This window comes from Zootoca vivipara, chromosome 2 (assembly GCF_963506605.1).
Source record: "Zootoca vivipara chromosome 2, rZooViv1.1, whole genome shotgun sequence".
NCBI classification, from domain to species: domain Eukaryota; kingdom Metazoa; phylum Chordata; class Lepidosauria; order Squamata; family Lacertidae; genus Zootoca; species Zootoca vivipara.
The window spans coordinates 96,618,312-96,632,629 of record NC_083277.1 but is presented as its reverse complement, the minus strand read 5'-3'; the positions used below and the strand labels follow the sequence as shown (position 1 = coordinate 96,632,629).

General features: G+C 46.7%; 1 protein-coding gene across 10 annotated transcripts in view; it reads left to right on the top strand.

Annotated features, from left to right (window-relative positions):
• The window catches only part of TBC1D16 (TBC1 domain family member 16), a 62,977-nt gene that overhangs the window by 13,866 nt on the left and 34,793 nt on the right, over positions 1-14,318 (top strand). For all 10 annotated transcript variants that reach the window (XR_004691881.2, XM_035104179.2, XM_035104171.2 and 7 more), the window contains one exon: positions 1,391-2,021. Coding sequence is in view for 9 of the 10 variants with exons in the window: in XM_035104179.2 (XP_034960070.2) it covers positions 1,391-2,021 (631 nt within the window). In the remaining variant the exon portion in view is untranslated. The remainder of the gene's footprint in view (positions 1-1,390; positions 2,022-14,318) is intronic.

The window sequence follows — 14,318 nt, the reverse complement described above, 5'->3', positions numbered from 1 at the left end:
TTATTATTATTATTATTATTATTATTATTACTATTATTGAATGAATCTCGTGATGAGATGGTGTCTGCAGAAGGCCCTGCTACTCCTGCAAAGCATGGTGATCAGTTTCGTATACATGGGGTGAGATGATATTTTCCGTATCGGCAGCAGTATCAGCACCTTGAACTTTGATGCTGGACTTAATGTTAAGGAAAGTTCTATGGGATACACTTTGTGTACAGAAGAGTCTCTCAGTAAACATTAATTGTTCCATAAAACCTCTCCCTTGACTTCTTACCTCTTATTCTCAATACGGTTTCAAAGTTGCTATGGAGGGTCTACTTGGTATTCCTTGTTCTTTCCTTCTGAACCTCCTAATGTTTTATTATTTCTTATGTAAAACAGATTAGAGTGTCTGGTGGTGGCGAATTAATAGTTTGTTTGTTTTTATTTAAAGACCCTCCTCTTAGGGCTAAACTGCACAGGATGCAAGATTGGAATTCCCAATATTTGTTAAAAGCTTAAAAAAACAAGGGGAGCTCCCCCTTTTCCACCAGAGTCATTTCCCCCGTTAAAATTGCATCTTTTCTCATTCTTCCCAAAAGCTACTGTTAACCATGCTGGGGCAAGAAGAAAACAGCATAATATAGGAGCCAATCCTTTTCTACTCCCTCCCTACCCCAAACTAAAAGGGATTTTTTGGAGGGGGGTAGTAGGATTAAACAACTTTTGCCCCACCCCTGCTTTAGTAACATCCTGAAATTCAACTAGATTCCAGCCTGACATGAGCTCTGGCAGAGTAAGTGATGATCTTAGCAAGTTGCCTTAATACCAAGTCAGAGTCAGTGCTCTGTCTAGGTCAGTATTGTCTACTCTGCATGGCAGCAACTCTCCAGGGTTTCAGACAGGAGCTTTTCACATCAGGGATTGAACCTTGGACCTTTTGTGATCAAGGCAGATAATCCATAACCGAATGGTGGCCCTTCCCATTTTGATTTTCTAGGACTGGCATCCTTATTCTTTGGGTTGCAGTTGGCTAGAAGAGTGCTCTGGTGTTCCCTCTAGCAGATGTAAAAATGAATTGGTTGTGCTGATTGAGTTAGCTATGTTTTTGCCTCTAATACCATGATGGATTCCAAACCGAGCTGTTGTAGATACTAGCTGGAGAGTAAAAAGCAGTCAAGAATGATGATCAGTAACCAAACATTGCTCCAGTGGATGAAGCAATTGGTTCTGGTTCGGGGAGGAGGAAGAAGTTGAGCTTAGGAGAGAGCTGCTCAAGAGGCAAGTGAGTGATGGGAGGAGTCCTAGTGGTAGCAGGAAACTGGAGTGCTCAGCACCCTTTCAGGATACCTGCCATTCATGAAGTTGGGGCTTGGTTGTAACCCTGGGGCACTGTGTTCTTTTGTAGGCTATTTGTGCCTGTACATGGAGAAAGATGAGCTGCTTGGAACCACGCTTATCTTGGCCTGGGTCCCAAATTCCCGAATTCAGAGACAGGACGAGGAGGCCCTCCGCTACATTACACCAGAGAGCTCCCCGGTCCGCAAGGCCCCCCGCAAGCGTAACCGCCATACTCAGGGTTTTGGCGCCACTATGCAGGCTTCCCCCTCCTCCGAGCAGAAGCGAGCTGTGACCCCAAAGGATGAAGAAGACGTTCTGACCGTGTCGCAGCTGGTGAGGGATGTGGCTCACGCCAGCTGCCCTTCGGAAGAAGGGGAGAAGCTGCCCCAGGGTTGCTTGGCAACGGACAGCATCCGCAGCTCGGCTCAGCCTGCCCACAGTGACTCAGGTATCTTATCGACAATCAGTGCTCTGGAGGAGCACAACCGGTTGGAGGAGTCAGTGGAAGAAGGGCTGGAGAGCCACCTGGAGACTGCAGAGGACGACGAGGGCTCTTTGGAGTTGTCTGCCGATGATGTCAGCAGAGACAGCACATTCGACTCGGACTCTGATGCCTTCTCTTCTCCATTCTGCCTCTCGCCCATCAGTGAAGCCCTGGTGGAGAATGTTGGCTCCATGTTCCTAGTTAATGAAAACAGGTGAGTTTGTGTTCCTTTGCTCCTTTTACGGAGTAATCAAAGAGCAAGATTATCCGGTTGTAGAACAGCTATTTGTCCGGTTTTTGCCCCTGCTGAGGGGCGTTCACTCTACTACTCTCAGCAGTGTGATTTTATGTATGTTTATGTATGCTTAGGGAGCTGGGTATGTTTAGCCTGGAGAAGAGAAGGTTAAGGGGTGATATGATAGCCATGTTCAAATATATAAAAGGATGTCATATAGAGGAGGGAGAAAGGTTGTTTTCTGCTGCTCCAGAGAAGCGGACACGGAGCAATGGATTCAAACCACAAGAAAGAAGATTCCACCTAAACATTAGGAAGAACTTCCTGACAGTAAGAGCTGTTCGGCAGTGGGATTTGCTGCCAAGGAGTGTGGTGGAGTCTCCTTCTTTGGAGGTCTTTAAGCAGAGGCTTGACAGCCATCGGTCAGGAATGCTTTGATGGCGTTTCCTGCTTGGCAGCGGGTTGGACTGGATGGCCCTTGTGGTCTCTTCCAACTCTATGATTCTATTCTATGTCTACTCAGAAGTCCTACTGAGTTCAGTGGGACTTACTGCTGCATATGTGTGTATAGGATGACAGCCTATTCTGTTGCATCTCAGAGGTGAAGGCCCTGGATCCCACTAGCTGTCCAACTGTGGTGAGATGCGTTGACAGTAGTCGCTACATATGAGATCCCATTTGGTCATTGAGACAGTAGACCCTGCTTGCTTTGAGTTGCCCACTGCGATGGAGGTGTAGTTGCAAGCCCTGGTATAAGTTGCTTTGATGGCCAGGATGTTACTTAAATACGGACCTGAATGTATGTATATGTCTTTTTTGTTAGTATTCATGTCATGTAAGGAATAGCTTTTAGCTGGCTGACCACACTTCTTTCAGTTTGGGGGCACCTCTTTGATGTTATCTACAGGCAGTGACCGTTTTAGCCGTGTCCAGTTGACACGCAATTGCCAATGCATTGGTCCATTTGGACCTGGAAGAAGGCAGAATGGGGACCGAACGGCAGGCTGGGCAGACTGGGGGCAAGGCACGTTTATATGGGCTTTGCTGACGCACACAGGGGCTGGGAACAGAACTCTGGAACGAAATGGTCGTCACTTGTATATCCAAGATAACTTTCACCTGTCTGAAAGATGGATGAGAGAGGAGCTCAGTTGTGTGCTTCAATACCCTGGATATAGTCTTGGAGCTTAGGCTGGCTGTGCTACTATCCATGTAATTTAGACTGCCAAGATTATAAATTGCCAGGCTGATTTTTCTCTCTGCTTTCCTCTAGTGCTGTTGTGTAGAAGTGGCTTGCCATGTCTTCCTGTTCCTGCGCTTCAGAATCTAGATCTAATACAACTTACCATTCTGTGACAAACTGCAAGGCTGATTTTCTAGGGAGAAGATTTACACTTTATCAAAAAAATGTGACTGGAGCCACAGCTCTCCAATTTAGTGCAGTGCACACTGTTTTGCCTGCTCATTGTGTGGGGAGGGTGCCCTCGTGTGGCCTTTCAGTTACATTGCAAATTGGCACATAAGAAAATACTTTAAATGGCAGAAATCTGGTTTTCAAAGCTGTTAACTTTGTGTGGTTCCAAGATTCCATGTGCTTTTTGATGCTTACTTGTCAACAGGCAGCATTCCTATTCTGTGGGCTGTGGTTTTTGGAATAAAGGCAGTCCAGGATTTCTATTTGTTTCCAGAAGGTGTTGCTGTTCAAGACATGCCTACTGGATAGCCGAGTTGGTTAAAGTGTGGTCTGATAATGCCAAGATTGCAGGTTCGATCCCCATATGGGATAACTGCACATTGCTGGTTTGGACTAGATAATCCTCAGGGTCCCTTCCAACTCTACAGTTCTATGATTCTACTGTTTATTGCAATCTGTGGATGTTATTGTTAGTAAACATGTTGGGAAGAGTACACAGAGTAGCTGAGGTCTTTCAAGTTGTGGGATGGTGGGAGTGGGTAGGTGGTTGGGAGAGTTGTTTATTGACATAAAACAATTCGAACTCACTTTTCCGAAACGCTCCTTCCATAAAATAAAAACACAATTAAAATAAATTGTACATTAGCTTCTTCTTTTTTAAAGCCCTAATAAGCTTGCCAGAGAAATCAGCCAAACTTGAGTTGAACTAGGTTTTGCATTTCTTAGACACCATAACCAAGGCTCTCCCAAGTTTTTCATCAGGCTTCGAGGGTCTCAGCTGAAACACAATACAGTTTTCAGGCTGCACAGATGTCTGCATCTACATACTGGCAAGAAAGGTCTGAAGTCAAAAGATAACACCTTTAACACTTTTTAAATTGCCCCATTCCTTTCTAACATTGCACAATGATGCATCTCTCAGGGCTGAAATGTCAAAATCCACTTCTGGTTTACTTCACCTTTTATTCACTTCACTTTTTATTGTTATAAATGTGGTTAAAGTTTTTTTAAAAATTAAATATAAGTGGCTTGATCGTTCTCTTTCAAGCTCGTACACAAATCCCTGCTTCAGTAAATGTTCTTGAGCCCATGGCAAGTCCAGTAAAATTGGACAGGATGATGATGATGATGATGGTTTCAGGTCTTTATTAAAACACAGGCTTACACACCTTTCCAGGCCTGAGGTTTGAAGTCCAGCAGTAAGTTAAATATTGCTGGACTGCACTGAGAGGCTGCTCAGAGGTAATCTCCAGAAGGAATGGTGCATGGAGGAAAACAGCTGGAAACTCATGTAATTTCAAACATAGATCCTCTTGCACTGAATTAACTTAAACATATGTTTGTTTGATAGTCCAAGCTGTTGCTTCCAAGTAGATCTGTCAATGTGCACACAGGGTGTGGTTGGTGCTTTGCAAGTGGAGTTTTGTTCACGCCATGGGATTTCCCCTTCCCCTCCTCCCTCTTCATGCTCCCAAAATCTCAGGCGGCAGAGGGACTCCCAACCCTCCAAAGTAGATTTTGAGGGTGGGTGGGGGGGCTACGGGGCAGGAGGGGAAGGAGAGGAAGGGGAAGTCCTGTTGCAGAATTGGGAGTCTGTTGTGTGAGCACAGCAGCAGTGTTGGATACTGAGAGATCCCTTTCCCATAAATAGCTACAGGTATGTCATCAGCACAAATCAGCAGCATTTTTGGCATGCATGCCTGGTAATAATAATAATAATAAATTATTATTTATACCCTGCCCATCTGGCTGGGTTTCCCCAGCCACTCTGGGCGGCTACCAACATTAAAATACAATAATCTATTAAACATTAAAAGCTTCCCTAAACAGGGCTGCCTTCAGATGTCTTCTAAAAGTCTGGTAGTTGTTTTTCTCTTTGACATCTGGTGAGAGGGCGTTCCACAGGGCGGGTGCCACTACCGAGAAGGCCCTCTGCCTGGTTCTCTGTAACTTGGCTTCTTGCAGCAAGGGAACCACCAGAAGGTCCTCAGCACTGGACCTCAGTTTCCGGGCAGAACGATGCGGGTAGAGACGCTCCTTCAGGTATACTGGACCGAGGCCGTTTAGGGCTTTAAAGGTCAGCACCAACACTTTGAATTGTGCTCGGAAACGTACTGGGAGCCAATGTAGGTATTTCAAGACCGGTGTTATGTAGTCTCGGTGGCCGCTCCCAGTCACCAGTCTAGCTGCCGCATTCTGGATTAGTTGCAGTTTCCGGGTCACCTTCAAAGGTAGCCCCACATAGAGCACATTGCAGTAGTCCAAGCGAGAGATAACTAGAGCATGCACCACTCTGGCGAGACAGTTTGCGGGCAGGTAGGGTCTCAGCCTGCGTACCAGATGGAGCTGATAGACAGCTGCCCTAGACACAGAATAGACCTGCGCCTCCATGGATAGCTGTGAGTCCACAATGACTCCTAGGCTGCGCACCTGATCCTTCAGGGGCACAATTACCCCATTCAGGACCAGGGAGTCCTCCACACCTGCCCACCTCCTGTCCCCCCAAAACAGTACTTCTGTCTTGTCAGGATTCAACCTCAATCTGTTAGCCACCATCCATCCTCCAACCGCCTCCAGTGGTGCCATGATCCATTTAATTGTTTAACAATAGTCACTCAGTGTGTAGACCAAAAATATAGGTCCTTTACAGAATTTATTCTTCCTTTGCCCTGGTTTGGAAAGGGACTACCTTTTTGCAGGGGGCGGGGGAGATTTCATATATGAGCTGGATATGCCACACAGTCCAAATGCATGGGCCTCCCTCCCCCAGTCCTTAGCTGTTGCTGCTATTAAGTGACGGATATGTACTTAATTCAGGCCTCCACCTATTTGTGTTGGTGTGGATTGCCCAGCTTACATATTGCTTCTTTCATGCAGCTGAGCATATGAGCCAGGATGTTGTCCTTTAATAATAATAATAATAAATTTTTATTTATACCCCGCCCTCCCCAGTGAGAGCCAGGCTAAGGGCGGCTGACATCAATAAAATTACAATAAAACGTAAAAGAAAGAAAAACAATTGATCAAAATGCAGATTAAAATACAATTTAGATTTAAAAGTTGTTTTAAAATGCAGCCTCATTTTAAAATGGCCCAAATCAAAACCCAAAGGCCAGGCGGAACAGCTCCGTCTTGCAGGCCCTGCGGAAAGGTGTCAAATCCTGCAGGGCCCTGGTCTCCTGTGAGAGAGCGTTCCACCAAGTCGGGGCCAATACTGAAAAGGCTGTGGCCCTAGTTGAGGCCAATCTAGCCACCTTATGGCTCGGGATCTCCAAAATATTGTTATTTGTGGACCTTAAGGTCCTCCGCGGGGCATACCAGGAGAGGCGGTCCCGTAGGTACGGGGGTCCCAAACCGCATAGGGCTTTAAAGGTCAAAACCTTAAATCTGATCCTGTACTCCACTGTAGCCCTGTCCGTCTTGATTCCAGGGCCTTATTAGGAGATTTTAAGAGCATCTTAAAAAGCAGAGACATCACCCTGCCGACAAAGGTTCGTATAGTTAAAGCTATGGTTTTCCCAGTAGTGATGTATGGAAGTGAGAGCTGGACCATCAAGAAGGCTGATCGCCGAAGAATTGATGCTTTTGAATTATGGTGCTGGAGGAGACTCTTGAGAGTCCCATGGACTGCAAGAAGATCAAACCTATCCATTCTTAAGGAAATCAGCCCTGAGTGCTCCCTGGAAGGACAGATCATGAAGCTGAGGCTCCAATACTTTGGCCACCTCATGAGAAGAGAAGAATCCTTGGAAAAGACCCTGATGTTGGGAAAGATTGAGGGCACTAGGAGAAGGGGACGACAGAGGACGAGATGGTTGGACAGTGTTCTCGAAGCTACGAACATGAGTTTGACCAAACTGCGGGAGGCAGTGCAAGACAGGAGTGCCTGGCATGCTATGGTCCATGGGGTCACGAAGAGTCGGACACGACTAAACGACTAAACAACAACAACAACAACAAGAGGAAGGAAAGGGCCTTTGCCTCTGCAAGGATGTAAGGCTCTAGCTGAGAGGCCCCTGGGCTGCTCCTATCATTCTCCTTTGTGACCTTCATGGCAGGGCAGGATGCAGTTTATGTTTTCCAGAGGTATCCTGTCCTTGTTCATTTTATATTGTTCTGGGTTTGCAGGGGGCAAGGATTCTCTAAATTTCTGGGTGCCAGGCTCTCCCAATTGCTCTCTGAAATTACTGAATGTGGCGTTGGGTCAATGGATTTAGCAGGGCCTTAACAATAAGTCAAGCCAGCTTTCTCGGGAGATTGGCTGAGAGAGGTGCCATGAAAGAACTAAACATTGCCCTGTCATTACCCTGACAAAAGGAGTGGGGGGGGAGTCCCTCCCTCAGCTGCGTGTTAGTTAGCAAAAGACAATAGCAGAGTTGGGAAGGGGAGGCTGCCAGGTTTACAGTGGGCATGATGTCACCACAGGGGGGGAAATTGTCCTTTTTGCACGAGGCTTGGGTTGCATTTTAGGAAAGGTTTTGGGCGGAAAGAAGGGTGGAGCCAGTGGCCATGCAGGCTGACACGTGGACAAACTGTGTGGAGATACAGATGACATTTGGGCTACCTTTGTACCAGGGCTGCACTGACGTGAGGAGCGAGTCCCTTGTGAGATGTGATGCTCGGAACCCTCTCTCCATCCAGACTCAGATGTAAATATGTGTAAATAAACTGTATTTCACAAAGATACTAAAGTCTCTACTACCCCTCTTTTTCCCAAAGGAAACACGGACACTGGTAAAGGGCCAAGACCCCTGGAATCTCAAACTCTGCACTGGAGATTGGATTGGCCAGAAACTATATATCTATATCTATCAAATATATATCCATCTGTTATCTATCTATCTATGCCAGGGGTCCCCAAACTTACCCAGCTTCAGGCTGAATGCCCGCTGCGCCGATCGTGCGGCGGGCCAGAGGGTGGGGGAGCACGCACGGGCGCACGGGAACACGCAGCCGGGCGCGCCCATGCACATGCACAAACACTATTTCTGGCACACTCCTGACCTGGAAAGTGCCGGAAATAGCTTCTGCGCATGTGCAGGAGCCTCCTCCAACCCGGACGTACACCGGAAATGACGCGCTTGTGCACGTGTTCAAGCTATTTCCGTCGCTTTTCCAGGTCGGAAGTGGGCAGCCGCGCCGCACCAGTAAGAGCGGGCAGCAGCAGGTGGCGTGGGGTGCCGGGGGCCGCATAAAAGAGCCTCCCGGGCCATATGCGGCCCCAGGCCGTAGTTTGGGGACCCCTGATCTATGCCACCTTCCAGGACAAAACCCTCCCAAGGAAGTAGGCATCAAAACCATAGTACACAATATATCAGATAATGAATCAAACTGCAATCTAAAGGAAAACGGTACAACATTAAAACAGCAGTTGCTTTTTCCATCATATGTAGGTTGATCCTTGTTTTGTCAGCAAGATATTTTTGGAGTGGCCGCATTATACCACTTTATGCAGCATATACCGTATATGAAACCTCTGGCATTCATACACAGTGAGAGGGGGTAGCTCATCAACTCCTTTCTCAGCACTGGCCTGCTGCTCAGTTTGGTAGCTAACCACTGGAGCATAGCTGCCAAGTCTCCCGTTTCCCCGGGAAATCCCCCTTTTTCCAGCTGTTCCTAGCTGAAAAAACGGAATTTTTTGTTTTTTCTTGGTTTATTCTGGCGCGGCGGCCATTTTGGAACTGGGCGGAGCATGCTCAGAAGCGACTTTTGATGCTGCTCTGCCCAGTTCCAAAATGGCTGCAGTGCAACTTCTGGCGCGACGGCCATTTTGGAACTGGGCAAAGCAGCATCAACAGTCACTTCTGAGCATGCTCCGCCCAGTTCCAAAATGGTGGCAGCGCTACTTCCGGTCTGCTATTTCCGGCCTGGTCCCTTATTTCTCTGACAGCAACTTGGCAGGTATGCACTGGAGTATGTGCATGTTTTAAGGCTCATCCTGTATGCTCATTGTATGCACAGAGGTGGAGCCTGTCATATAGCAATCTTGGATTCTTGGGGTGTTTTATTTGCTTGCAGTGCTATGAGCACTTTGGTTTTCTGGTTCTCCTCCAGATGCTGCCTGGCCCTCTGGTTTGTTATTTGAACAAGGACTCCCCTTAAGAGCATGTGGAGCACAGAAATGCGCACCACCAAATAGCACACATAGCAGCTGCAGAGCTGGTAAACCCGGGTTCAAAATAAACTTCCACCTGTCTTTTAACAAGCGGGGCTGCAATGTGTAATCAATTTAAAAGGCTGGCCACTCAAAAATGTGACCCCTGTTAATTGAACATCTGATTGTCTTTATTAAAAAAAGATAAAAGTACAGCTCGTAAAATTGGAGGTGGCTTTTTAGAAGCATTTTTCTTCTAAAAGGAAAATTGATGCCTGCCACAACACGCATGGCATTTCTTTAAAAGAAAGAAAGCATGCTTTGTGTTTCATGCTTAGTGTGTTGTTCATCTGCAGAGAGTTAGTGGATTGGCTAATCAATTTATTGACAGTAATATTATTGATTGGTCAAGCAACAGCCCCAGTAGTAAGTAATATAGCTTGCTTTTTCTCCTTCTTCTAGTGGCAGGAATTAAGAAACAGCTTTGGGAGGGGAGGGGTGCATGTGCCCAGGAAAAGCATGGAATCCTCAAGAGGCACCTTCTGCGGGGTTTGGCTTGATGCAATGCTTGCATAGTTCTTGCCCTTTCTGTTTCGACTTCTTTCTAGGGAGCTGATGATTAAATTGCTTTCTTGTCCAGTAGTTTATTGGGCGGGGAGTGTGCAAGTGTCTGTGGGACTGCAAGCAGTAACTGAGTCTGGGATGTTGCATCATGCTGTTGTGGCAATTCACCTAGGAGGCTGGTGCTGGCTGAGATCTCTGTAGAATTAAGCAGGAGATTAAATTACTGGCAGAGCAGTTGCGAGCCATAGGTATGTATTGGATGGAGAAGCAAGCGTAGGGAGCAGGGAACACCAGGCTTTCGAAATTGGCTTCTGCTGTATGATGGTGATGTGGGATTTACTTCCTGCAGTCTGTGTTCCTTTGTGCTTCTTTTTGTAGAATCGGATTTTCTGCTGCGTTGTCACCTATTCAATCAGCGTATTGATTGAAATAAAGCAATCCACACTTCCAGAAAGGTAGCTGTGTAGGACTAACATATCAGAAACAGAGAGCCCAGGGGTACATTTGGCATGCCAAACTCGCAAACCAATGATAATTGCTCGGTCTGTCCATAGGCTGCATTTTAAGTCATTTTAGCTCCCATCCTTGCTATGTGACCCAAGGTGAGTGAGGTTAAAATAACCAATTGATTAAGGTCCCACCAATTGTGTGTGCGCGCGCGTTTTTTACAGCAGACACTCATTGACTCCTTTGTATGCCTTTGTCAATAGCTTGCCTTGCACCTACTGTAGAATTAAACACTGAGTCTTTACTGATAGAATACAGTAATGGGCTGTAAAATGAACCAAATGGGCCTATTTCAGTGAAATTATAAGGCTATGTCAGAAACAGAGAGAGGCACGTCTGCACCATCAAAGGCACCTGTAGGACGAAATAAAAATCCAGGAAGGAAGTCAAGCTAAAGGACTGTACCTTCTTCCCACCCCCACCCCAAGGAAGGTGGTAAAATTTAAGATCAACCACCAGTTCTATAAAAGAACATTCCTTACACATATCAAATAGGACAATTGGAGCAAATTCTGCAGCAAAAATGATCTTCTTTCACATGGGCGTACCCAGGATCAAAACTAGGGGGGGCAAGGGGAGGGGCCAAGGCACGGAAGGGGAGGGGCCACAAAGTGGGCGGGAACGGTGAACTCGCGCTCCGCTGGGCTGTGCCCCTCCCTAGAAGCAGGGCTGGTGGGCGGAGGCGGAGCCCAGCCCAGCGGAGCGCGAGTTCGGCGTTCCTGCCCACCGCGCCGCGCTCCCTGGTTCCCCGCCGTGCTTGGCCTTGCCTGAGGGCACGCCGGGGAGCTGGAGGGAGGGTGCGGCACGGCGCGGCGGGAATGGCGAACTCGCGCTCCGCCGGGCTGTGCTCCGCCTCTGCCCACCAGCCCTGCTTCTAGAGTAGGGCAGCTGCCCTAACTTGCCCCGTGGTGGGTACGCCCTTGTTCTTTCACCATTTCCATTTTGTTGTAACGATAGTGGAAGGACAATCCATCTTAAGGAGCACAACCTTGACATAAAGCTCAAAGACAGAATTTCTATGTACGCCTTGCTTTTTTATTATGGTTTTATGCATTTACTGATGCTTCTGTTGTGCTTAATTGATTCTTTATGCCTTTGGCTGTGTCAAAAACTGGCTTATAACCCTAAGTAAAGATTTGATCTGATTTCTTTGTCTGTCTGTTGCCAGCAGAGGCCTGTGAAAGGAGAGTAGCTTTTGTAGATGGGAGGCGATGGTGCCTTAAACAACCACTGTGAGGAACTGGGATCAAAACAGGAAATGTCAAAGGTATGAGCTGCTTAGCATTGTGTCAATGTTTAAACAGCAGAGAGGGATTATTTTAGGTAGGCTGTGTCTCATATGGACTCTTCCTATTACCTAAGGCAAGGGAGCAGCAGTGGCTTTTGATTGTTGGCAAAAGAGGCAGGGTGATTGGGAATGGAAATTAATAGATTTCTATTCTTTTCAAGGTGAGACATATCCAAAGTAGACCAGTATAAGAAACAAAGTCAGTTTTGAAGGTCCACAAATTTGTCTCCCGTGTGGTGCTTTCACTGTAAATATGGTCAAGGTCTTCTGGAAAGGAATAGGGCAGTGGAAGGAGCTTTGAGTGCATTGTGACATCTCTCTCTTTCTCCTCCTCCCTCTCTACCTCAACAAACCAATACGGCCCACTAGCTCTTTCTCTGCTCTACCCATAGCCCAGTAGAATTTTGTAGCTCTCCACTGATCAGAGCTCTGTATGCATACCTGCGAATGAATGAGAGAGAGGAAAAGATTGTCCAAATAGAAGGGACATCACACGTTGCCTTGAGATTATATACCCTTTACAAGGTATATAACGCCTGGGCACCTCGCTTTGTCATGGAGTAGGTGGAAGTAGTTGTATCTATTATCTCTAGAAGCTGTTCTATTTGTGCGAGAGAGACGGTGCAGTGCTTTCTCCAGAAGTAACCTAAGGGGTTTGGTAACATTTTCCTATCAGAAATGTAAAGGTTTACTATGGCCTGGTTAGCAAGCAATGCTAAGGCTAAGTGTAAACAAGCGGGCATCTGAGTACGCAGAGTGAAAATTGTGGCTTTTTTGATCCTCCACGAGTAGTACGCCAAGTAAGCCAAGAGCAAACCTTTGTCTGGAGCAAAATAAATCATCAGCTCTGGTTTGACATAACACTAAGTCAGATCATGGCTCGTTCCCTGATCTAGAAACCATGGTTTTTGCAACAGGGGTGTTCTGCTGTGGCTTCTAGTACAGTGGTACCTCGGTTTACAAACACAATTGGTTCCGGAAGTCTGTACTTAACCTGAAGCGTACTTAACCTGAAGTGAACTTTCCCAGTAAGTTGAGTGGTCCCTCAACTTACGAACTTAATCCGTTCTGAATGCACATTCGTAGGTCGAAGAGTTTGTAAGTCGAAAACCGGTTTCCCATAGGAAAAGAAAAATTCGGAAAAAATTGTAAGTCGAGGAAACCGCATTTAAAACCACCAACAGTTTCCGTTCGGATGTAGAAAAATTCATAAGCGTGCGGCCATTTTCCCCATTCGTAAGTCAAAAACTTCGGATGTCGAGTAATTCGTAAGTCGAGGGGCCACTGTAATGGAAAGTGGATTAATCCGTTCCAGACGGTCCGAGGAGTACTTAAACTGAAGCGTACTTAACCTGAAGCGAACTTTCCCATTGAAAGTAATGGAAAGTGGATTAATCTGTTCCAGACGGGTCCGTGGAGTACTCAACCTGAAGCGTACTTAACCCAAGGTATGAGTGTAATTGGTTCTGGAAGTCCGTACTTAACCTGAAGCGTACTTAACCTGAAGCGAACTTTCCCATTGAAAGCAATGGAAAGTGGATTAATCCGTTCCAGACAGGTCCGCAGAGAAAATACTCAAACCGAGGCATACTTAAACCGAGGTATGACTGTACAGGGATTCCCTCCCCCCTTATGCACATTCAACTTGTGTGCATTCAGCTTTACACGCTTAGCAAAAATAAAAATAAAATAAAAAGGGGGTGGGAACAGGGGTGGACATCTGGGAAATTCTTTAATCCTACCCGCCACTGAACCCAATGGTGTTTTAACTATACACGATTTCACGTATACGCCCGGTACCCGGGAACATAACCCCTGCATAAGTGGGGAGGCACCTATATCTACAGATACAGACTGCACCTAAAAGCTAACTGTTCCAAGGACAAAGGCATCCATAGGTGCATTCTTTCATTGCTAACGTGATACTGGGGAAAGGGTGTATTTCAGTGGAAGAGCATTTGCCTTGCAAGCAGAAGATCCCATCCCAGGTTTCATCCCCAGCATCTCCCAAGTAGGGCTGGGAGATTGTCTGAAAACCTGGACAACTACTGCCAGTCAGTGTAGATCAGGCATCCCCAAACTGTAGCCCTCCAGATGTTTTGGCCTACAACTCCCATGATCCCTAGCTAACAGGACCAGTGGTCGGGGAAGATAGGAATTGTAGGCCAAAACATCTGGAGGGCCGAAGTTTGGAGATGCCTGGTGTAGATGGTGCTGAGCTAGATGGACCAGTGGTCTTGACCTGGTACAAGGCAGTTAGTTTCCTGCGTCCCTAACAATGGTTTTGTACTGCAAGGCATTTTCCCCCTTGCAGTAATGGTGGAGTCTGCTTTGCCAGTGTACTCGTGGGAGAAATCTAAGTAAAGCGGGGAATAAATTTCAATGAAAGGTTGGAGCTAATGTGAT